Source organism: Chlamydotis macqueenii, chromosome Z, assembly GCF_036417535.1.
Source record: "Chlamydotis macqueenii isolate bChlMac1 chromosome Z, bChlMac1.mat, whole genome shotgun sequence".
Classification (NCBI taxonomy): domain Eukaryota; kingdom Metazoa; phylum Chordata; class Aves; order Otidiformes; family Otididae; genus Chlamydotis; species Chlamydotis macqueenii.
The window spans coordinates 14,736,685-14,762,869 of record NC_141593.1 but is presented as its reverse complement, the minus strand read 5'-3'; the positions used below and the strand labels follow the sequence as shown (position 1 = coordinate 14,762,869).

At 42.2% G+C, this 26,185-nt stretch overlaps 1 protein-coding gene across 1 annotated transcript; it reads right to left on the bottom strand.

The window, feature by feature from the left end:
• Positions 1-209: 209 nt before the first annotated feature.
• NIM1K (NIM1 serine/threonine protein kinase) lies at positions 210-24,265 on the bottom strand. Its single transcript, XM_086770289.1, is given in 6 exon segments — positions 210-1,069; positions 3,104-3,372; positions 9,963-10,201; positions 10,761-10,816; positions 10,818-11,144; positions 24,119-24,265. Coding segments are annotated over 5 exon segments (1,329 nt in total). The 5' UTR covers positions 10,833-11,144; positions 24,119-24,265; the 3' UTR covers positions 210-319.
• Between the last annotated feature and the right edge of the window lie 1,920 nt (positions 24,266-26,185).

The following is a 26,185-nucleotide window of genomic DNA, read 5'->3' as shown; positions in this document are numbered from 1 at the left end:
CCTGCCTGTACTGAGAATCTCCCAAGTGTGTTAAATGCAGTAATACTTGATCTTTACTAAAAGATCACCTCCACTAATGGTCCCTGACCTGCTTCACTTACTGGGGTTCTTGCGCTGGCTATACCATGTCTCTGGAGCAAGGGACAGACAAATGCGTGAGAGCTCTTATCTTTGAGCGCTTCACTGTGACTAGAGAAATGCAAAGGAGATGAGGCTTTTTTGGTTTATTCAAAAATTACAAAAAATGTCACACTGGAACTTGCGGAAAGTGAATAAAACCCGTTATTAAATGTGCCAAGTATAAAGCCAGCAGTGCAATTTATAAAATAGAACACAGCTTGGATGTGTGCTTCATCCCGCTGTAAGAACTGATTCCTCTCCTCAAGTCTTGTTCTTTGGGGTCTGGATGGGACATGATAGGAACACATTCCAGTGCCCTTTTCTTCTGTACTTTGTGCAAAACAATTCTGTAGACGCCTGTTACTGAGCTGCGCGCATCTCTTCCCCGGTTATTTTGAATGTGCTCTTCTGTGATTCCCAGATCTTCCAGAATATTTTTCACTTCGAGTTCTTCCTCTTTGAGTGTAGTGATGTCTGATAAATACTTTGGATCCAGTTTGAACGGCTGTAAAGGTTTGGGGTACTGTATTCCTTGCATCCATTCACTGTTCATAATAAGTTTGACAGAGTATCGTTCGGTTGGTACTGGCTGAAGGACTCCTTTTATCAGTTTCTGGCAAGTTTCTGAGAGGCAGGGAGGCAAACTGTATGTCCCTTCAAGAATGCACTTTTTCAGTTTGGCCACTGTATCTGCACGAAATGGCATAACACCCGTCGTCATGAAGTATAACAGGATCCCCAGGGCCCAGATGTCTACATAAATGCCAACGTAGTTTTCATCTCGGAAGAGTTCGGGAGCAGCATAAGGAGGAGAGCCACAGAAAGTATTTAAAGTTTCATCTCTTTTGCTCACTGTGCTGAATCCAAAGTCTCCCACCTTAACGCAGGTGTTACTGGTGTAAAAGACATTTTCTGCTTTCAGGTCCCGGTGAATGATATTGTTCTCGTGCTGTAAAACAAGATGAAAATGTGGTATTAGCTTGTTCATGGGGAAGTTCTCAAGTGACTGGCTGTTACCAGCCATTAGTTACCACACAGGAGAAAGGGAGTTATCATCTTGGACACAGTCAGAAATAAGCATCGCAATGAAACTGAAAAGCTGTTAAAAGTATTTAAACAAATTTAACTTAATTCTCTACTGATGCAAAAACAATAGAATAGGTGGAGAAGATGGGTTTTGAGAATAGCAGTCTCGAGGCAGATTTCTGATGGCATCGTGGCTAATTGTACCAGACTACCTATCTTCATGTGCAAAAATCTGTATTCAGAGTTCAGAACACTTGCTTTTGCAATTAATGCATTGCTGTAACACAAGTAAGTAAGTAACATAAAATAATTTATTTTTAACTAATTCCAATTTTGTATATATTGTAAGCCTCTGGACTTAGGACGTGAAAGCATTCTGTTCACCAAGTGAACATAATCACAGAGAAAGTAAGTTGCTACAGTTCTGTTGTGTGATCGAATGTCCTCCAAGGAACTGGTGGTGGCAGGAGAAAAGGACCGCAGGGTTGTGCCTTGTGGTGTTCCATGTTGTTGCATAACACCAAGTTCAGTGGTGTCCTCCAGTTTTAGAAAATTAAAATAAATACATATGCTGTAACTTGTACTTTTTTCCCTTGGAAGTGGCAGTAGTAGCCAAGGTCTCAAACTGAGTTTGCTCTGCTTAGTGTCAACATACCTGTTTTGATTAGGTAAGGGTTTAGCTTAATCTTTGAAATAACTAGGAGGAATGGATGTGCTTGAGCAGTCTCTGCCCTACGCTTTGAAGTAACAAGGTGCATGTCTCTGGAGGTAATATAGAAACCCTTCAGCATTCTAAGAGTTTGAAACTATCATCAATAACAGGACAGGGATCTCCAGTCCTTGTGTGGAATGGCAGCCATTACATGGCCTGGATTTGATGGCTTAGCAAAAGTACAATGTTTTGCAGAAGTCTTGTGTGTACAAGTTAAAAAGGCTGGCCAGTTTGGTAGTCTGCGTTTATGCTAAGAAATAAATGTGATCTTGAAATGTAAAGTAAGTTCCAGAAGCTGCTGAGTACCTGCCCTAAGGAAAAGGTGCTGAAGCTCATCCATCACTTACAGGACATAGGATCACTCTGTCAAAATGTACAAAAAAAAAATGTGCATTGTTTATATATGTCGCGAGCCTTTTGTAATGCAGTTTCTAAATGTCTGACCTGGGAACATCCTTGCTTTTGACTTCGCCTGAGGCTGTTATGTGACAGGACGACAGGAGCCACCGGAGGGCACCCTGAGCCAACCTTAACAAACACTACTTTTACTTGAACTGGCGTTTTTTTATGCTGTTGTTTCAAGTAGCTGTAGTTAGTATGCAAGGTTCAGAGGAAATGGTACTGAAGACATTAATTGCTCCTTTTTTTTTGCCTTTATAAGATGGTTTGGGCTCTACACAAATCGCATCATCCTAAATCCAGTTGCAATATAGAAGACTAGGCAAGGGGATGTGACTGGCTGGGTGTTAACTTCACAGATTTGCAAGAAAGTGAGGACCAGGAATTAACTGGCTTAAGTGCCAGTCTCCTACATTCATTAGTAAGCAAGCTGGATGTTTGCAGCACCTAACAAGCCTCTTCTCTGGGACACCCTTCTTTAAGCAGAAGAGTGATTGATCCTATGTTTTGAAATAGCTGGAGGGAAGAAATAAAGCTTTGTTAGCTGGTGCCTGCAGCAGCATAAAGCAGACAGGAGAATGCTGTTGCTAAATGGATGCTTCCACCCACTAGGTGTTCCCAGTTCAGCCTCCTCCCAATAGCCGTCAATAGAGAGGCATCACAGGTGGATGTGAAAGCGCTCTCACATACATTTAAGACGGCTCTTCTCTAGCTGTTTTGCTCTTCAGAAATGTGGGCCTGAAATCTCCGTAATGGTAAATCTGCTAGTTAAAAAACAAAAGATACATCCACAAACTCTGCTAGACTAGTGAGGGGCAACATGCTTGTGGAAGAAGAGCAACTTACCATGTGCTTCACAGCAGACACAATCTGGGAGAAGATTATTTTACACTCCGTTTCTAGCAGCTTCCCTTCTGTACTGATTTTAGTGAAAAGCTCCCCACCCCCTGCATACTCCATCACCAGGTGCATTTTTGAGAGTGTCTCCACCACTTCATACAGTCTGATGATATTTGGGTGGTGCAGTTTTTCCATGCTGGATATCTCACGAGATAGCAGACGTTGAGTCTTCCGGTCCAGCTTTGTCTTGTCCAAAATCTTAATTGCAACTTTCTCTGAAAAGACAAATGCTTTTCCATGTTGTTGATACAAGAGATAGAAATGGTAGTGCTATTTGCTTACAACAATGCTTGGTCATAGAAGAGCAATAACATTTCACTTCTGGTCACTATAAGCTGAGCTGCAGAAGCCTGCTAAGCCCTGCAGTCTTACGCACACACCCATGCCCGTTTCTGTCTACGGCATCCTGCTCACTGCTGAGGTAGCGGAGGGCTGGCAGAGTACTGCAAGAGATACCCAAATCATCTGCTGTCTTAGTGTGCTCCACTGCTGTCAGGCTAATATGTGTCTGCTGGCCACAGTTAACGCATCTGCTTTCGGTGTCTGATGCCGGTAAAGAAAGTCTGCACTTTCTCGTTTGTTGTTAGCTCAGTGCTCTTCAGATGAGCTAGGCCTGAGCCTGGTACTTGCAAACTAATGGCAGTGTCAAATTTAGGTGCTTTCTTTCACAGCAGACAGACAAACTTGGGGCAATTTAGGGGCTTTGGCTATAACCCTGCAAGTTTATAATGGAGAGGTGTTTTTAAGTTGGTGCGACTTGCCGAACTCTTCCCTAATCTCTTATCCCATATCCCCACAAATTCTCAGTTACCAAAATCAATGTTGTAGAGGTTTGTCTTTCTCAGAGTAGCTGTACCAGTTTTTCCAACAGGTTCATGCATGAGTAGTTCTGTACAGAATACAGGAGAAAGTACATTTTTATGTCTATATGCCACAGTGGGCCACGAATCCACATGGTGCACAGATTTTATTCTGAGAAAGGGAAAAAAAAACAGTGAAGTAGAATAAGTTGCAGGGACTCTGTAAGACAGCAAATCTAGCTGTCTTACACTGTCCTGGTAATGCAAAACTGCAGGTAAGTTCTACATGTTTCTGTAGCATATTTACAGTGAAGCCAAGGGCCACAAAACACAGATACACATCTGCAGCTGCGTATCACCAGGCTAGCTCAGAGCAGTAGGAACAGGTCAAACATAACTGCCCTTATGATTCTGTAATTAGCTGGTAGATTATGGCTTTTGTCTTCACTCTATTGAATACAGCTGGTATTTGAAGGATTAGTCTACTTAAAATAGGTTTACAGTGGCTTTGTATACCTTGTCAGGACAGCAAAATTAAACTGGATCATGGCAATAAAAACAACTGTTTATTCCTGGGAATAATGTTTTTCCCAATAATATCTTTGTAAATCACTGATTTTTTTTTTAACAATTAATCACCTTTATCAAATCTTTTAGAAAAAAACAACAACTCCACCTTGATTTCTAGTACACGGCAGTAAATAAAAAAAAAAAGATGTCAGTATTGTTTACTTGTTGCTTTAAGAGAAGCGTGAGAAGGCCATTTGATTTGTACATGTGTTCTTGTACTCAAAAGCATTCAAAGCATTCAAAAGCATTCAAAATGTTTTTACTTAATATTACAAAGTTGTTTGACTCAGTGTTTCAACACATCTAAAGGAAGTGTTAAGGATATCCATCTCTGCATAGATATATATGTGCAGGTCAAGAAAATGCCATGTCTGGTACATTTACCTTTCTTAGTAACATATAGGGAAAAAGGCATAAATTGATCCCCCTACTGAAGTGTGACAGGTATTCCAGGCAAATGTGATTCTTGTGGAAGGGGCCAAATTATCCCTTGATGTGCCTGTTTTTAGAGAGAGCCCATGCTGAGTACGGGGCAGTCTCCCCCACGCTGCTTCTCTCTGACCTGTTCCATGCTTTCCAGTGAGACTGGTAGGAAAGCGGGAACCTACCCCTGTGTGGTGCTGACGGTGCCGTGGTGAATCGGGAGGAAATACAGCTACAGAATGGCAACAGCACATGACACTGATGCTGGCAGACCTCTGACTGCTGACCTAGAGGTGAAAGACTAAAACCCTTGTCATGCTGGTAGCATTCTGATCCCCTAAACCAAGAGGAAGAAGCATCTGCTCACAGCAGCTAACATTTGCGCAACTAAATGCTTAGCTACTACAGGGATAACAATTCTTACACTCTTAATGATGTAATTGCATTGTTACATCTTGATTTATAAAAGTTGGGGGCACTTAGGCTTAAAAATAATATCTTCTAGGTTAAATTCCTTCTCTTTCTTTTTGCTGGAATTTTCTATTCTTCCTGGTCAGTTTTCCTTCAAAGTTTGAAAAGGAAAAAAAAATAAAAAAGGTTTAGAACTGAAAGATCTGAGCCTGCTGACACATCACCATAAATCAGGACCAACCTCCTTTAAATCTACATCATTGCAGTTGCATATGCATGATATGTAAAGAAAACCATCCCACCTAAAGTGTAAAAAACCTGACACCCTGCTTTTCTTTTTTAGAATCATAGAATCATAGAATAGTTAGAGTTGGAAGGGACCTTCAACGGTCATCTAGTCCAACCCCCCTGCAAGGAGCAGGGACATCCCTGACTAGATCAGGTTGCTCAGAGCCTCATCCAGCCTGGCCTTGAACGTTTCCAGGGATGGGGCCTCCACCACCTCTCTGGGCAACCTGTTCCAGTGCTCTACAACTCTCATTGTAAAAAAATTTTTTCTCATATCTAATCTAAACCTACCTCCTTCTAATTTAAACCCATAACATTTTTTTAAAGTTGTTCCCTCTGCTTCCAAAAAATGCTTGGTTTACGAATCCTGCATTACCCTTTGTCGTGGTTTTGTTAGTGAGGGGGGGCCTAAGGTGGTGGCTTCTGTAGGAAACTGCTAGAAGTCGCTCCCCTTTGTTCAGTGGACTCGGCCAGGCCTAGGGCGGACCCACTGCTGGCCAAGGCCGAGCCGATTGGTAGCAGAATGTTCCGTGATAACACCTCTGCGATAATGTATTTAAGAAGGGGAAAACAGAAAAAAAAAAAAAAAAAGGAGAAGAGAAGATGTGAAGAAGCTGAGCGGGGGCAGAGGTGCAGAGGGGGAGGCGCAGGCCTCATGGGCCTTGTAGGCCTCACCCTCTGGCCTCTCGCCAGGCAGCCGACTGGGCCCAACTCGGTCCAGTCCAGCTGCAAGAAGTGGAAAGGAGATGAGAAGTGAATAAGATGTAAAAAAAGATCCTGAAAGACATCTACCAGCCTGTTGTGAGGAACGGCTGCAGACGCCAAGGTCAGTTCAGAAGGAGGGGGAGGAGTAATGCGGCTCCTGGCCAAGATTCCCCTGCAGCCTGTGGTGACAACCATGGTGGAGCAGGTTGTCCCCCGGCAGCCCATGGAGGTCCACGGAGGAGCAGAGATCCACTTGGAGCCCGTGAAGGACCCCGTACTGGGGGAGGTGGATGCCTGAAGGCAGCTGTGGCCCGTGGAGGGCCCGCTGGGACAGCTGTTCTGGAGAGACTGCACCCCGTGGAAGAGATGACCCACGCCAGAGCAGTTTCACGAAGGACTGTGGCGTAGGGGTGGGACCCCACGATGGAGCAGGGGAGGAATGCGAGGAGTTCTTCCCCCGACCATGAAGCAGCGGCGTGAAACAACGTATGATGAGCTGACCACAACCCCCATTCCCTCTTCCCCCCTGTGCCACTCAGGAGGGGAAGGTAGTAGAGATAATGTTAAGCTTGGGAAGAGGGAGGGGTGGAGGGAGGTTATCTTGTTCTCTGTCTCATTATCCTACTGTTTGTAGTAATAAATGAATAGTTTTCCCCAAGTCGAGTCTGTTTTGCCTGTGACGGTAACTTTAAGGATTTTCTCCCTGTCCTTATCTCAAACCTCGAGCCGTTTTTCCTTATATTTTCTCTCCCTGTTCTCTCGGAAGGTGGGGGGAATGAGAGAGAGACTGCTTAGTCTGGTCCCGATCGGGGCTGAAGTACGACACCCTTGCATGGCAACAGTGCTGAACAGAAGGGCATTTTTAGCAGGCAGCTTATTTACCAAAATACTAAAACTGAGTAGTAAGAGATTTTGATTGACTGCATGTAGCATATGCCGAGGTTTGAAAAGAGCTAGCTGAAATGTTAGTAAGAGAAGTTAGGAAGAGGTTGAGAATTTCAGGAAGAAATGGTGTATGCTATGATGACAAAAGGAAACAAAATACAAACAGAACCAAGTTAAAATTGCTTTTAAAAAAGGCAAACAAGGTGCCTGACATTCCTGCCTTCCTGCCTTTGCAACTGATGTTTCACATTAGACTAGCTTTTTACTAGCTGTAAATTTGGATGCTCCTAATTGCATCTATTCAGCTGTGCTCTCACACTACATTTGTCAGCTGGAAGATATGTAAAATAGAAGTTACACAGAGCTTAGGAACTTAACAGTCGTTTGCAAGCAACTCTGTGGGTCTCTGGAGAAAATCTCTGCCAAAATTCAGGTTAATGAAGTGGGCAATACTCCTGAATAACACAATACACATCATAGCACCAAAGATTTTCCTGCATCCTCTAAGCGACCAAGACAGCCCTTGTGAGAGAAACAAGGTTCAGTAGGATCCTGAAGTTTTTTCCTCTCTCCTTCTAGAAAACTTTCCACATATCCTGCTGCAACAGATCTCAAGGGCTACAGAACAGCACACACATCTAATTGTTACGAAAGCTCATCTTAGTAAAGAATAAAAAATGTTTCCTTTTTAAATACAGGGTTAATGTAAGGAGAAAGGCCATGCTTAGAACTGAACACTGTGACATTTGGTGAAGAGCTGAACAGCACCCTGACACATATACCTCCCCCTACCACAGGAAACCAAATAGCATTAATAATGAAGCTTTTGTATTTATATAATTGGCAAAAAAAAAAAAAAAAAAAAAGACTTGTACTCATTAGCACTGTGCGGGAACAGCACTTCATTACCAACACAATGGTGTGCATCTACTGGGAAAAACAGAATCCGTTCTGTGGGTGGTCGTGGGGTGTGTGTATGCATGCACGTGTACATGTGTGTGCACACATGTGCATGTTCCTATTCTCCTACCCACATACTGTATTTTATGAGGACAGATGAGCCCACAGGCAACCTTGAGTCAGAAGATGTTTATCCTTCATCCTCCCAAGATCAGGATCTTCCTCATGACAGTTGCAAACTTAGTATCCAGAAATGAACTCCTTGCCCAGTGAACATTTTACCAAAAAAGCTACTAACAAACCAAAGAAAAAGAATTTGAGTATTTTCTGGTGAAAAAGAACATTTTCAAGGAAAAAAAAAATACGGTTTTGGTATTTATGTTGTCCAAACTTACTAAATTCACTGAAGTTCAAAATTTTTCAATCGGCTCTATTCAAATGCTAAAGCAACCTACTAAGTAAGTTCAATAGGTAAAAGGTTCATCTGGATGAAATTTATATCTTCCTTTCATTTCATTCCTCCTGTTCCCTCTACAGGAACAGCATTTCCTCCAACAGCAAGCACAAGACAAGTTTTCTCTGGAAGACAAAAAATAATCACAGAACAGAAGAGGAAATAACTTGCTGTGGGCCGAGTAGAACAGAGATGCTTTTCTGAAACAAGCAAAACCAAAAGAATCCACACCCAGTTAAAGCAATGCTTAGATGCAGGCAGGCTTTAGTTTGGAAAAAACAAATACCATCAGTTCGACACTTTGATTCCCAGTGCAACAACTGCTACACACGAGGGGTAAATGTGAGCTTTCACCCCTCCGCAGTCTGGGCTGAAAGAGGTGGTCAGAGAAAATAACAACAGGTAATACGGCATGAAGGCTTTGGGGCGTATCTTGTTCTCTCACCTGTAAGATGTTGGAGGGAAGGAGAGTCAACCAAACTGGAAAGACTATGAGAAAAAAACAAGATAGCAGTGTACAAGGATGTAGGGGAAACTTTCCCCCGAGGGAAAACATGAACAGTTTCTATTACTGTCAGAGAGTCAGAGGCAGAAGAAGAAACAGGACAGATGAAACCAAGTTCTCAGTTATACCTATAGCTGAAGTGTTTGCTGCAGTCACCTAGCCTTTCTAGTTCTTCCTAGAAGCAGCATATACCGTGCTTTTCTGTACTTAAAAAAAAAAGAAAAATAATTGATAATTCCACAGAAACCCTCATTTGTTTGTACCAGAGCTCGTTTCTCTGCACCTGCCCAGCCCACACATACAGCCCCATTCCAGATTTTTACAGTAATGAACCACCAGCAAATAAGCCCGTGAAGCAGGCATAGAATTTCTCATCAAAATTACTGTGACCAAATAACAACCATACTAGTAAAACTTGTGATGAAACAAAAGAAGCCCTGCTGAGCCTGTCTGCAGGCAGCAGCATGCCTGGCCAGGCTGCCCTGCAGTTCATGAGCTGGGGCAGAGGAGAGGGCAGATGAACAGGACGAGTTGTAGGAGGGCTGGCACACCACCATGCTCCAAGGCATGGAATGTTGGAGCTATGGGATGAGATGTGTTAACTCCATGAAGTGCAGAGATGAACTTTTCTTGCAATAGCTACCATCCAGAGAAAACGTTTCTGGTTTCTTTAAAGCCTAATCCAAGCCTAAGCATTTATCTGTGACACTGCCTACAGATTCACTCAACAACAACAAAAAAGACACATACAAACTATGTGTGTATTTAAGGTTCAGACAGCATCTTTCTTCCGGAAGAGGTCCATTTGTATCCATACAGAACTAAGGTGCTCAGCACACAGGTGACCCACACAGCAGTGCCTACCTTTGGTTAGGGAATGAATTCCAAGCTTCACTTGTGAGAAATTTCCACTTCCTATTTCTCCTCTGACTCGATAGAAGCCAATTCTCTTTCCCAGGGTTAATTCTTTCACCACTTTGTCATTCTGGGACATATCCTGCATTAGTTTCTCAAACGGGGTCAGCTTGTGCTGCCTGCCCTCTTCTTCTCCTCCATAGCACTCTGGGTGCCCATCATCTTCTCTGCTGTCCTCATGATGCCACCTGGAATAACGGTGTTTTCCAAGACTTCCTCCATTCACATATCCTGTTGTCATAGTCTATAGGGTAGTCACTTCCCCATTTAACAAGATGTCCCAATAAGTAGTTTAAGTGAAATAATTCTGTATGAATATGCAATCCTGCACATAATGGACACTGTGACAAACGTAGTTTAAAAAGCAGCTTACTGAAAGTCCAAGGGTCAGTTTGGAAATTACTTCAAAAACAAATCTGGCATATCAGTATATTGCAGTTCTGTTCAAAATCAGAGATAAAACTGGAAGCTGTTTACATCCATCTCTCACACACAGATTTAATATGTCAGGATCTTCATCTACAAGGTAAAAGAGGCTTTACAGTTAAAACTGTAAACTGTGCAAAAAAGCGGCGAGTTGCTCACTCTCTATGCAGTACATTTGACACATGGCAAACATTTGACACAAATTTTCAGGCTTTAGCTTGCTGCTTTGAAAACTAACTTGCTAGATAAATAACCAAACAAATAGCTGATTAACTACTCTGAATAAATCCAGATACTCCCAGTTCATTTTGAATAGCTGACCTTAAGAGCGTAGTTCTCCTTGATACTGGTACCAGTCCAAGAGCTGAACGTAGGGAAATGCCTTTGATTCATTCTTCAGCATGCAAGCTTGTCACTATGCCTTGGAAATGTCACTGTGCCTTGCAGCCCTGCTGTAAAAAGTTTGTTGCTCTTCTGTTTCCTCCTCATGGCAGGTTTAACAAAGCAACTGATCCTGGAAGATGACAGGGAAAGCATAATCTGTGCACCAGGCAGAAGAAACGCTGCGCCTCAGTATCCCTGCAGTCACATGGCAGGACAATACAGGATTAAGTAACTGCAATGTCACGTTAACCCTCCTTTATTTAGATGAGCTTTCTTTAACGCCTTGAGCCTTCTCAAAATTTTGCCAGACGCATGGTGTTCCTAAGCAGACAGATGAAGAAAGTCATTAAAGCCTTTACATAACAGCCATACGCTTCAGAAAGTGACAACACACCACATACCATTTCACCAATTTAACTCTGTTTGGCAGCACAGGCAAAGAAGTCCGTATTCTAAGTACACAAGCAATCATTTACCTTTAAAGCAGTACACCATTATTTTTTCTTCTTCACCTTTCTTCTTTAACCTTGAAAAGCAGGAGTTCATCAGCAACTGCTAATTGTGCAGCCGCGCGCCTGAAGGTGGTCAGCTGGGCACAAAAGCTCTGAGACAGCACAGGCGGTGGCAGTGCTCACCTCCCCTGCTCTCAGCCTGCAGCACCACCCCACTGATGAACGTGGGAGACACTTCACCGCTGTTGTGTACAGATTCACCGGACTGAGGGGGAGAGAATTAGACCAGCAACTCAGTGCCTGGAGCTTAGGGAAGGTAGACAGTCACCTGAGGTGCCACACTAGAACAGGGCACGTGACACTGCCAGGTGGAGCTGCCCTCTAAACCCCGATCTCTCGAGTGAGCACAAGGAGGAGAGGCCAAAGGCACCACATAAGGGCAAAGAAGGGCAAAGGCGCCACATAAGGCCAGGCAGCTGGCAACTATTTCATTAAATGGGCATTGGAGTGGCACAGAAGCACTGGTGTGCTGGAGAGGCACAGAAGCACTGGAGAGACTGGGGTGACAGACCCAACCTCTGGGAAGCTTCTCCTTGCCCTGAGACGTGTGTAAGTGATTTTTTAAGTCGCTTCACCTCTCCGTGCTGCGGCCACACTGCTGACAGCTCTGCCCAGGGAGAGGCAGAGAGCCTGGCTTCTCCTCGCCCTCAGGGTACAGAAGGGTCCGTCACTTCTCCTTGTCACTTCCCTGAGCCAGGGATGCTTCTTACTGTGTGTGCTGAAAACCTATGGCTGACACAGTTTATAACTGGAACAGAGGGAGAACGTACTTGTTCCATGACGCCTTTGAACTCTTGTTACTCTTTTTGTTTCGCTCCTGTTTGAAGAAAAGTTTTCATGGTTGACAGAAAAAGTGTAAAATAATAATACATAATCTTATGTTATTCTCTGGACCTAAACAGAGTCAAACCCTGACAAATACTGTATGTGTGCAACAACTATGGGCCAAATCCTGAAATCGTTAGTAGGGGAGAGACTAAGTAGCCATTGAACAACCTTCTGTATTCTCCCATCAAGCCAGCCTCACTCAGCACCAAACATTCCCTCTAATTTTATTGATACCAAGGAAGAAAAATCTATGTGGAAGGACACCTCCTCCCCAAGCAAACCAAAACCCACCCTCCGTTATCTACTTATTCTCCTTTTCCATTTGGGGAAAGGTTGATCTCTTGCAGGATTGGCTGGTCCAGTTCTGGTCCACAGTTGTTTTCTGTTTTAACCTGTTTCACATCACAATTTAAAGAGTATTTTAAGTAACAAGAAACTTGTTACATTAAACTCAACTGCATTTCACAATGGATGGCAGTCTAGCAGAGCAGGTTTTTTGGAAGCCACTTGTTTGCTGGACACCAACACAGCGTTCAGACATTACAGAGGCCTAACTCTGTTCCTATTCTGCTGTTTGATCTTCAGGAAAACCACAGCGGTTCAGGTTGTCCATACGAAAGGTCTGGAAAACTCCGTGAGCAATGTCAGAGGTGCCAGGTACAAGCTACAAACTATTATTGAATTAACCGTCTTTGGATGGGCAGTGACATCCTTGTCACCTCACCAAAGAATAGCTGTAGCTTATGGCTATAGCCTGAGCGTGCCGGAGTGGCAGGGATGGACAATTCTGCTCTTGCAGAAGGAGAAACACAAAAGTACTACTAATGGCAGGGAAAAATATTTCCAAACAAACCAGGATGCTCTGGGTAGCCCAGTCTTATGAATGCCAGCCTATCCAGCACTGGAAGTCACTCAGCTAAAGACCATCTTCTGCTAAAATAACCAGGGCCTTTGCAGCTAACTCACTGCACAGAAAGGGCTGACTGCATAAGAACACTTCCTTCAAACAGATCTACAAAGGCCCCTCCTGAACACTTTCGGTAAAGGCAGAGAAGGCAGCTAGCACAGGCTATGTGAATGTTCAGTAACACAAACACACTGCACAGGAACACCAGGGCCTTGCGGGGGCAAAGGTGTAAAGAGAAAGGCAAAATTTCCCTAAGGCATCAGCACATGGCTATTCCAGGATTTGCCCTTGCCGAAATTCTCCTGGGGCTCTTTTTTAGATCACAGCCTAGCATTAATCTCCCTTTCAGGCTTCCTACTAATTGTCAACCCTGCAATCTCCTGGCGCCTGGCCAACTGGCTAGGCTTCCCCTGTCTTTTAAGACGAGCTATTTTAGTATTCCTGGTGCTAGCAGAATACATACCGTCTATTTATGGCCTAAGTTCCTTCCTGTAATCTAAACCAGTAAAATCCACATCGATATCACACAAAAGGGCACTGACTGTAAAAGAAAATAATTCTAAGAGAGAAGGGAGAAACAAGGAAATCAGAAGTCATCCAAATACAATGAAGGACAAGAATTTAATTTTTTTTTTTCCTCCAGTCTGGGTGGCTGGTGACCTGAAAAACCTCAGGAGAATTTATCTGCTCAAATTATCACTTTAAAAAAAACAAAATAAATAAGCAAGAGAAAAAAACACTACAAAAAGTAACACAAGACAGAGTGAATGATCTTGTTTAACCTTGTTCTTCAAATATTTCCAGATACTGACATTCTGGTCCTGTTCTAAGAAGTCCTAAGTACCCTCAGGCTTTAGCTGCAGGCTCAGTTTAAACTCTGTGTCTCAGCTCTAAGGAAATTTAGACTGAAAGGAAAAAGGATCAAACCAAGAAAAAGAGATCACTTGATATACAGACTTCAGTTCCTAAAATCTTGGCAGGTACACAAAAGTGACTTCGTTTTAAGATGCTTTGAATGGACCATGTGGAGACACAGAAGCAGCTAGACCAGGGCTCCAAGAACTGTGCTTCGCAAATTGATCTCTTTTACTAAGACTGTCTTTCAGAGAGACAAATAAAACCATTCAGCTTTGTGTGCTTAAACGGCTGCAGCTCCTATTCCAGTGAAAGAAGTCACACTGAGTGGTCTCCTGCCACCCAAATCCTCAGAGTAACAGGGGTTTTATGAGGATGCCACTGGATATTGCAACACATTCACTAGATTTCCCTTTTCAGACCCTCTGCTGTCTAGCCTGAGAGCAGGATTTTGAAGGTATTTCCCTAGGGCAGGGGATTAGCCTGGTTTGTCTGACTTCCCTTGAAGAACAGCTTGTCTCCTGCTTAGTACGTTATACACACAGTGAGCCAACTGTGGAACTGAACTGAATTTAAAGTAGCAGGAAATTTTTAAAAAATCATCCATAAGAAAAATATTGACTTTTTTTTAACCGTAGCTTTGAAAGTTCAGTTACTGCAAGAAAATACCAACAACACAGTATATTCCTATGTTTAGAAGACCCATCTTGTATAAAAGATGAGAGCCCAGCAGAACAGTCCACAAGAGCTGTACCACAGACCAAACACGACATAAAAGGTCTCCTGTGCAGCCACACACCATGTTCACTGACAGGGAAAGTAATAGCTTCTCTTTTGTACTTTTGCTTGAGTAATATTGGTTCAGTGCATAGCTGTTGTGGCCAAAGGAAATCAATGTTTGTTCAAGGTTTGCCCCGAGCACATTTTTTTTCATTTGAGTAAGAAGCACTCTCAGTGTTATTTCTGTGAATGCCAGAAAACAGAGTGACTGTATAAAATATGCACCTCAGTGCTTTGTATGAGTTGTCAAAAAAAAAAAAAAGATTCAAAACAAACAATATGGCATGGTTACAGGCTGAACACATACCTGTGTGTTCCCAACTCGGGCAGGAGGAAATACAAACAGTGCATTGACTACGAAAAGCCTCCAGAAACAACTTGCTTTCTCTGCCCAGGCCCACGTGCCACCCATTTCAGTACATCCCAGAATTACTACTGTTAGCATTGCATTCAGTTTGTCAGTTATTGTTTTATGAGAAACAGACATTATCAACATCATTCTTAACCTTATAAATATCCTTGCCTAACACACGACACTGTCTTTCCGCACATGGAATATTACCACGTGCGGCAGTCGTGGCCAAGGCCGTGTAAAACAACACTGTACGCACTTTTGTAACCATGCAAGTACAGCCACACGAGTGCTGTACCAGAGGGAAATAAGAGTTGTTCAGCACAGCGAAATGGGAGACAGGCCCTGTACCACAGACTATGCATAAGCTCTATTTCTTTCTCAGTCAGATGAAAGCCTGTTTGTTTAATACAAGATATATGCCACGATATTGCAAAAGAACAACTGCAACAGGCACTGTAGTCAGCTACAGAACTCACTCCTTCCATGGCCTCATTTATCATATTTGAGGCTCTGACAAGGCACAATGGTACCACACGTAAGTGACTACACAGGGGTCACACTGTCCCAGCAGATATTCTGGCTCTGACACGGCACCCAGAGGGCAGTCCCCTTCACCTCCTCCATGAACCTCCCACTGCTGCCACACAACAACGTGCGGACACAGGCTGACGCCAGTCCCTGTGGGAAGCTGTGCCAGCACATCAACCAGAGTCCAGTCAGTGCACTCTGCTGTCCTCTGTGCACATCTTAGGCAGACCACTGATGCAACGCTACCTTCAAGATGACAAAGTGGAAGACAAGGCTAACAAAAAAATAATATTAAAGATCATGGACTCTTTTTCCTGCCGCATGTTACTCAGTGGATCAGAACACAAATACCTTTAACAGCTTCTGTGCAAAATCTCACCTGATGGTGACAGCGCCAAGAGGGGAAGCAGGAGGAGGTAACAAATGATTGTGTTGTACTGACTCCTTCACCACAACAAAAGGTCTGTTCTACGTGCTGATGCCAAACCAAGACAATAAGAAATCCTAGTGTAAAAAGGAAAAAAAGAGCTAACCAAAAAAGCCCCCACCCTGGAACACACTAACTCTAGTTTACAACTCACTCACTCTACAGTTGCAACTAAGAGAAGACAGCAGACTGCAACTTATTTAGAAGTTTAATAAGCCTGAGCCCTGCATACTGAAGCAGAATACAGGTGGGTGCTTGATCAAGTGGTCACCTCAGCCTCCTAAGAAAGACTGAAATCCTCATTTTTGGGCTTGATCGCACATTCATTCTGAGACGCACCCCTAAAGACAAATACGGGTATTTCCCTGATGGAACCTGGGCTCTCACTCAAGGATCTTATCTGACCAGCCTGCTCCCAGAGCTGCTGACCAGAGACAGGCAGGAGCACGGAGGGCACCACTTGGCACAGATCATCATGGCAGAAGATCATATAGATCCAAGCAAGCTCCCATGTTCATTTAGTCCAACTTCCTTCTCACCAAGAGCAGAGAGAAGAAATAGAATAAAAACCCAAAAAAAAACCAAAACCCTAATCTGTGATCCACCCTTAAAAGATCTCACCCTAACAGACCTCTGATAGGCTGTATCCAGGCAGTGCTACAAGCTGTCACAACCTGGCTCACAGAGTCACCTAGCAGGTGGACCATCAGGCTGGGCTGGCGTAAACACACTCATCTGCTAGGCAATTCCTGTACTGGCATCGGCACGGCAGCAGCAGCTCAGAGGAGACCTGCAGGGCTACTGCCAGGCAGTTCGTGCGATACTGGCGTCGGGGTGCAGCACAGACTCACCTTTCCACCTCCCCAAGCATTATCTGCTGACAGGCTGGAATAAGCTGTTGGACAAGAGCATCAAGGAAGACAGGCTGCGCAGAACCCTCAGCATTGAGATGTAACCCTCCAGTCCCAGACGAGCTGACGCCGACACAGGTTGGGTACATCCCAGCTGCTGGAGTCTAACATCAAATGCGCAGTCTGCAGACTGTATGGGGTATATTGAAAAGAAAATAAATGCACAACAATCAACATAACACAAGGTAATACATTAATACCTGTGAAGTAGAAACTAAAATATGGGTAAAAAAAGAAAAAAATCCCTTTCATCCTTTTGCAGCACTGCATGATAAAAACAGCGAGAAAGAGAATTAATTAGTCTGAATTGCGCAGAAACTTGCATTAAAAGCAAAGATTAAAAAAAAAATTATTAGTAGAACCCATTGATTTCCCAGGTCTTTGAAATACATGAGAGGGATCAATTTGAAATCTGACTGTATTTTGAAATAAAATTTACCCTCTCAAAAACTTTAACCTGGCCAGTCTCTTTTATTTCCTTCCCCGGAGTATAATGCAAATCGGTCAATTTGCCATGGAATTGTTCTTCCAAGGTAAAACAGCTTCCATTAAACATGTATTCTGAGGCACAGAGATGCAACAAAGTCTTTATTAGCCTTTTAAACAACAAGACAAAATTTACATTTAATTCAGTTACTTCAATCATAATGAATTTGACTCACAGGCTTTCAGTGAAAATAAAATAAATCAGCTGGAAAAAGGAAGCTATAGTATAAGAAGTAAGAAGTAGGCAATACTTTGAGTCCCACTGAAATAACAGAGGAGATTATTCTTAACTTATTTTGATTAAATGACTATATATTTAGGTAGATATGCATTGCTAAGCAGATGGCCTGCAATAAAATCACCCTGCCATTACTTGCAGGAAAGAGGAACCTAAAATGTGTTTCCATACAAAGGAAAATAGAAAACGTTCTGGTTTATATTGTCTATCAGCTTCATTTTACCATCCCCTACCTATTAGGTGGGCCCTAGCAAATACAAATAACCCTGGTTACCTCTTATAAAGTAATCAAGCTTAATTGCCTCAATGTATATGCACTCCTCAAAAGCACTAAGTAGTAAAAGGTTAAGTATTCATAAGGTAAATTTTAAATGCATCTGGGCAGAAGATAAGCAGTTGCTATTTTTTTCCAGGGAGGTATTTGGCACTGCACTTTGAAATGTACTTTACACTGCCTGGCATTTCCAGTTTTTCAGAGTAATGTCTGAGACACTCAAGATTTCTCCTGAAACGCCATTAACAAGCCACTGCATTACAGCAATTACATTACTGAGCCTGACTAAAACAAGGCATAGATGTAGACGTACAATACCCACATAAAAGCGGCAGGAGCCACGGAGAAACAGAGCAACGCCATAAAGACTGTCTGCTTGGTTGTACAAATGCTGACATACTATCTCCTGAAAGTGCCATTCCAACTGCTCTGTCCCTGCTAATTTTAAATATCCCAAACTGACTGCAGTACTGATAACATTCAGAACATATAGAGAAAAAAAAACTAAATAGAAAGACATGTAATTGTACTTTTTATCTAACCGACAATTAGATTGGAAATCTCGAGAACCCATCAGAAAATAATACTGAAATGGAAAGCAGTCCCAGCTGTATTTCTGTAGCAATATATGAGCATACGGCATTCTCAGACCAACGTGGTCCTCTCACCAGCCGCTCCTCACACTGGCTCCTGCCTCTGAAGCTGTATTCGGATACCACGTACCAAGAAACTGCTGCACCGGGCAGTGCCTTGCTGCCAGGCTTGCCACTCATACATCCACCCCGACCTTTGCAGGCACAGAGCCATGCAGGGGAATAAGCACAAGCTTGCCAGAATCACTAAAGCTTCAACTAGCCCCTGGAAACTGCTTAATGTATAGTATGGCTTCAGCACTCAGCAAGAAGCTTAGCAGGAAGCAATCTGATCTTATTTGACATCCTACAGGTCATAAGTTTCTAATCTCTGCATATCCAAGAAATGTTGCCCATTTAAGAATCTCCTTCTCCTGGAGTGAGAACAGAAACAAAATTAGGATAGGATAGGTACTTTTGAAACTAGGATCTAGAGAAACAGTATAATGGCAGTAAGTAACACTCAAGACAGCCTACAGTGAACTGAGCTGTTGTCTCAGCTTCAGCTGCGGCGGCGCACTTGACGGATCCTAAATGAGGGATATTAACCCAAATAAGATAGAGCACAGCTCCAGATTTTACTCTTCTTTCACAACCTTGTCTTCAGTATTGCAGCTAAATGCTTTGACGTGTATCCTACTACAATAGGCCTTTTTTTTTTTTTTGTGTCTTAAACTCTTGCAAAACAAATATCCAAATACAGTAGCGTGTGCCGAGGAGCCTGTACCCCAACACATTCAGGCAGCTGCTTTGTCCTGCTGTAAAGATCAGCAGCAAAGTCAGAGTTTGAGGGCAGGGAAGGCTGCCAGTGTTCAACGGCAGGCACAGACCAATACTTCCCTGGCTGGGAAACTGCAGAGAGGAACACCTCAGAGATCTGAGCAACACACGGCTTGCTGCTGATCCACTGGAAGTCAGGTCATGCTAAAAAGTTGCTACATCCCAAATCCCTAAAACCATCCAGCATTTCATGTCACATCTGAAGAGCAAAAGCTTTCCTGACTTGAATGACTATTAATACGTTTGTCTAGTATCTAATTTCATTGGCTAATCTTATTGAGATTTACTCCTGTTCCAGAACTATCTGTCTTGGAACACAGATTATTATTATTTTTGTCAAACTGAAGACTTACATAAACTGCGTTCCATTATAAAAAGTCGTGCAAATCTGAGTATCCAGCAGCATTAGGAAACCAGTCAGTGTTCTTTCCATTTAATTCTTCTAATTAAAGCCACTGGAAAAGGAATTGTTTTGCAAAGATTTTTGGAACTGCTAAATATGTATCATATGGCATTTGAACTGCCACACAAAAGATCGTAAAATTTACCACACAGAAGACCACGAAATGTCTCGAAAGCTAAGACAGATAATACTCGTTAACATTTTAACAAAGTAACATGTTCAGTGTTCAGGTTTGGGGACCAGATTTTGGCAAATTTGCAAAAATGGAAATTAAGTCCCAGTCTATGGTATTACACAGATATGAATTACATGCCATGGTTTCAGGAAGCCTAAGTTTGCTAATGAACCAAAAAGACAAGATATGCAAAAGTAGGGCATAAACCAATTTTAGAACATCATTAGACCATAATCTTCCCTGCAAACATTCGCTCCCTCTGATGCATACAGTTACATGGCGTCTATACTTTCAGAATCACCATTCACATCATATGATCCAAAATCAAGTTTATGCAAAAGTCTATAGGTAAGATTCTCCAGTTCCTCACCTTCCCTCAATTTCCTCCTTGAAAAAATCTGCAGGAGAATTTCAGATCGGAATCCAGAAATCCAACTGAGAATAGAGACATGCAGAAGAATTTGTAATCTATTCCTTTTAGACTAAAGTTCTGAAATAGCAATCTATTTTTAAACAGATGACAATATAATGCTTCTAGCATTTCATTCACTGACTAATCTATCCTGGATTTGCTTAATGCTTTACCCCTTTCTAGTAGCCTTCTATGAACACAAGAGAAGGCAGCTGCCTGAGTGCACCAGAACTCAATCAAAAGGAGAAAACTCTCTAGTTTCATTTTACTTTGTAAAGTGAGAAAAAAAAAACAACAGGAAAAAAAAAATCAGTGGATGTAGCTTATAATTATTGTTAAACAAAAAAAAAAAAAAGAAAAAAGAGAACAAATATGTAGTGAGTCAAAATATTATAAGAGTCTGTACTACTTTAATGGTGATAATTGCTTGGGCACACCGAATTTTTTTTTCTATTTATCATTATAATTAAACTAGAAAATCTGCTGTGTGAGGTTTTTGTCAAGACACTTAATCATGAAATTGCTGTTTAAGTGGTATGCACATTAAATTATATGCTCACATGAAAACATATTGAGAAAAAAAAAGCTGAGCTGACTTTAAACCCACAATGGCATTTTTGTATAATAATAAAGGCAACACACATCACAGTGTCACCTGCAGTTCAATGAGTGCACATTTAAAAATAAAAAAGTTATAAGACCTGCTAAGGTTTCTAGGATAGCTGTTGTGAACAGAGGAAAATGGGAACAAGAGGGACAGAAGAACAGCCTGTTCAGATTTTCCAAACTGAGCAGGCTAACACCAGGAGGCCAGCAAGATGAAATGAGATGAAAAATGCTTAACGCTGCCCTGAAATCTGAATGAAGTGCAGCTGGCAATCCAGAAGGTCACATTCTTTCAGGACAAACTTTGTGACTTGGTCAGGTCCTGGATAGGACGGCAGCTTGATGCATCCCACATGATGGATGCATCAGCCCTGAGCTCAAGGGCATGTCAGCAACCCTTTTCTTGAGAAGGGCACCTTTCCACCATCCTGATTATTAAAAAAATGCATAGTGAAAAACTGTAAACTCAAGACCAAAACCTTTTATTCTTCACAGCTCCTTACAAATAACATTATGTTTTAGCACTACAGAGCAATAGCAGAAAACAGGTCTGGAAATGAAGACATGCAAAGAGTTGCAGTATTTGCAATAATATTTACAGCTAAGAGGGGCCTTTGCCTTGTTCCATCTATACTCTCAATCTAGAAACCACGTTCCATTAAGAGTCTGAAACCTCTCAGGAAGCAGACTCATGATCAACTCCTAAAGAGGCGTATTGGAAGCAATTCTCCAGCAAGCAGCTCAGAGTAGACACGACGTTGTCTTTAATTTTGCCTGATGATGTACCATATATGAACAGAGCCAACACTGCCTTGAGCTAGAACTGCCTGCTTTGATGGCACTTTTCAGCCTCTCACATAAAGATTAATAGATTCTCCTGGCTCCTCAAAGCTTGGTCTCTGACTGAACCTTCATCAACAACATTTACTCTTCTATCTGTCCATGGCGGCAGTGTTTCTCAGTGCCACAGCACTAGGTGAGAGAGAAAAAGAACGAAAATGCTTGTCTCTTGCATCCTCTTCATAAAATTAGCACTTAAACCCAGCTAATCACTCCGCTTAGTCTGGTGGCAACATGTAGAGCTCAACAGAACTGGAAAGAGACTATTCTTATAACCTCTAAATCATAGGGCTGACATGAATGAACAGTTTCTCATCACTGTTGAGTGGAAGAAAGAATTCCATCCCTTTTTGTGTCTCATTTTTAAACCTAGGGGTACCACTAACCACTCAAAAGGCAAAGATTTAGCCATTTACCACAGTGATCATGGTAGTATTCAACATAAAAACCAGACAACTGTTATTCTGAAAGCTTGCTCCCATCTCAAAGCCAGCATCAAGCATAGATCTTGCACCCCCTGCACTCCCCACATAAGAACTCCAGAATTTTTCATAGACATGATACAGAATCGAACATATACACCATTTGTGGGCATTGTTAAATCAAAAGCAAAGCAAAAAGGCAACCTCTCCTTCCATGCTCTGCTTTCTTCTTGTTCCTGAAAATAAAATTAGATGTGCACATAGACTAACTTACCGCTCACCCTAGGCAGTGTCACAGTCCCCGTTTACTAGCCCTGATAATGATACTCCTGGTATACCTTTAAGGTGTTTTTAATATTTTTTTTTCCATTGTAACAAACAAATGCACAAAATTGCTGTTTATATGTACAGGTCATTTTGGAGAAGTAAACAGGTTAAGTCAATGGATTTAGTGAGTTGTTAGTCTATGCCTAAGACACACACACAGATGACCACGAAGGTTCATAAGCTGTGGGAACTGAAGTTGAAAGATTGCTGGAGGAACCAGGCTGCTAGCTTGATGGCTGAGATGCAAATGATGAAGTCTCATTTCTGGTGAAGATGGAAGCTGTTCATCTTTTTCTATTTTATTACCAACACGGAATTTCTCATCATGTAAAGGAATCTTGGCAACACACTTGCTAATTCTGAACTTCTTGTATTACAACGCTAAGTTTAAGACACTATTCTGAGCTTTCTTTCAAAAGTTCTGTAATACTACTGAAGCAGATTAAAAACATTTCTACTGGGACTTCTAATATGGCCTAATGAAGCTGAGTTATCTTCCTTCAGCTCATATGGAAATTCCAGTTCTAACAAAGTTTTCTTTCAATTATTATTCCAGAGTAACATCAATTTTTAAATTCTAATTTCTGACATACTAATTCAAGGAAGATAGAAAAAATAATGTAAATAGAGACATTTTAAAATCCTTCCTCAGCTGATTTCACCAGATGACCTAGTGTTTGCATGCCAAGATTCAGATAAAACACAGACATCTTTTGAGCAGCTCCGTATCCCTTCTGTACTGAAACACATTTGTTAGTCCCTCTATTAGCAGAATATCTTACATATATTAAAATTATGGCAGCAGATGTAAAACAGAAATACAAACAAAGCAGAGTCCAAATCAGCTTTAAAATTCAGGGGACCTTAGCGGACAGTGCCTGTTAACTGCACTGAAACCCCTTACCATGTTGTTTTCACTGTTGGGAGGACCAGCGGACACCAAAACCAAATGTGAACTCCCAGTGCTAAAGCTGCCCAATTCAGGGAGCCCTCACAAGGCACTTCTGAAAGAGAAAATTTCTGTGGAACTGTATTGCAAGTAATTGCCATCTCAGTATCTACCAGTGGAAGCTCAGGTCCCTGGTAGAAAAAGACTCGAATATGAGCAAGGAATTGATCATCTGATCTGCTGTAGCAGTCAGAAACCAGGCTCTTCTGTAGCACCATTTTGTGCAGACTGCCAGTCACAGCATGAAGATTGTTGCTGAGTCTGCAAGACTTCAAAGCCCAGACACATTTACTGAACACATTCTCCACAACTAGGCCTGACTTTAAACTCTTCTCAGCATTTCTCCTCAGATTTGCAGATAATTACACTTGTCTCTAAGATGACCTGAATGGTAACATAAAATCAGAAGAAAGCTGTTCTCATTGCATGGACACACATGTCAGAGAAATGCAGGCTCCTTCAATGGAACCAGTGAAACAAAGCAGGGTCAGATTGACCTCAGGGGCTCTTGCTCAGCTTTCTTCCCTGTACTACAGCCTTGAATTCAACATTTCCATTTCATGTCCTTCTGATCCCAAACTCAACTAAATCTTACAATATACCTATCACTCAGACACATACGTAGGCGGATAGCCACCACAGACTCACATGTGCAGCATCCAAGGAAAAACCACTGATGGCCGGAGAACTGGGAGGGTGCTTGAATTCCTCTTCGTGCATTGGCTCTGACCACCACTGTACCACCTGCCGCTGTTACCACCGGCTTTTCACTTCTGAGAGATCGTCAGTGCTTGTTCTTCACTTGCCTGAAGAGAGAAAAGCGTGGTGTGGAGGTCAATGGAAACAGCTTCTCTCATTCACTCCCAGGTGTTGTAGGGACAACAGTTGCAGCACTTTCCAATTAAATACTGCTGTCACTGTGGGCAGCCCTGCGCAGCACAGCATGTCCAAAATCATTTAATGTACTTCCCCAGCCATGCAAATGCTTTTATTACTAACATGTTCTCAGATCAGACTGAACAGGAAAAATAACCAAGAAGAAAACAAGGAAACTGCCAAGACAGGCTTTTCTCTGAAGGAAACAATTTCTAAAACAACACATCTGCTAGGGAAGCTACATTCTTGCTGTGAGGTAGTGATGTGTTGGGTCTACTTTTAAGTTTCATTGATACCTTTTCCTTATGACCAGTATAAAAGTCCATGTCCCAGGACAGTTTCTTTTTTTTTGTAAGTGTCCTGTATTGCCTCATATGTCAATTACATGGAGCTGACAAAGACAACTCAGTTTCTTTAAAGAACCTGAAGTTATTCTGTGTCTGGATTAAAATTGCATGTTTTTAAACAAAACAAAGAAAACCAACAGGACCCAGATCAAAAGGACTACCACGAAGTAGCCTCATGACTGGAGCCCCTACTCAGACTTTGGTGGTGTATTTGAATCCCTGTCCTAAACCCTGAAGAAGGGTTTCAGACGCAGTCTTTCACCATGCAGGAGAATGCTGTCACTGCTCAGCTATCCTACAGGCATGCCTTGAAATTAAAGCGAGTTTCTAGAGGGGTGAAGGGAGGACAATTCACTGACTGTGATGCAGACCCATACAGCAATTAATACATGAAATGTATGTACCAGACTATTACTCCCTTGTGTGAAGGAAAGTAAAAAAATAGTTTCTTGATATCAGGCTAATGGGAATAACTCTATGTAATATATCCAAATGAAGTAATGTCATGATTAGCAAGAATTAAGCCTCAGTCACAATATGTTTGTTCTGACTGTTGAGTGCAGAAGTTTTGGCAACTCTAATCTATATTCCCATATGTATTCAACATATTTTGCTTGATGACTACATTTTCATGTGAAGTGTAAGGCTAGTTTCTAGGTGTCTCTTCAAGATTGAATTTTTCTGCCAAACACGTCCCCAAGAGGTCACCCAAATCCAGGGTCACCAGCAACCAAGGGCAGCAATATAATCTGCATCTGGGAAAAAGGCCAAACCAAGCTCTTACTGATGCTCCAGCACTTTGATCCTGAAGGGAAATCTGCATCTTTTTTTTTTCTACCTAGCAAGGTATCAACTGTGTCAAGTGGCATCAAGCAGCCAAAAGGGATCTGGGACAGAAAAAAGCGTGAAGGATTAAAAAAACAACCAACCAAACAAGGAAGATTAAGTAAGAAGGCTTTGAAATAAAATACTTTTTAAAAAACCTTAATTAGCAAGAAGTTATCAATGTTAATTACAACTGAACTGCTGTCAAGAGAAATCTCCTCCACCAGCTGGAGCTGATTACACTTCAAATTAAGATAAAAATCAGTCATTGATATGCTGCAGAAGAGCTGACACTTTACATTAGCCCAACTTCTGAAATGCTTTGCTTTGATGTTTTTAAAAAATCAGATTCTGCTAGAATCTGAGCATTTTTCAAGATGTCATCAATGTCCCCAGCCTTAGGGGAGCCCCCCCCACGCACACCCCCAGTCTCTAGATAACACCTGCAGAAATACAGCTCCAGTGACAAATATGATTACAAGTCCTCAAGGACAAGAGCGCAGCTTCCCTCTCCCCTCACTGCAGCGGCACAGATGAAGGAAGCCTACACTGAATTTGATTCCATAGAAGCAGCAGGATACAACACACACAGCCACAAAGGTCTGCAATGTTTGTGTTTGGTGTGATGGTGCAGCTGTGCAACGCACCCACACGTGAACCAGCTGTG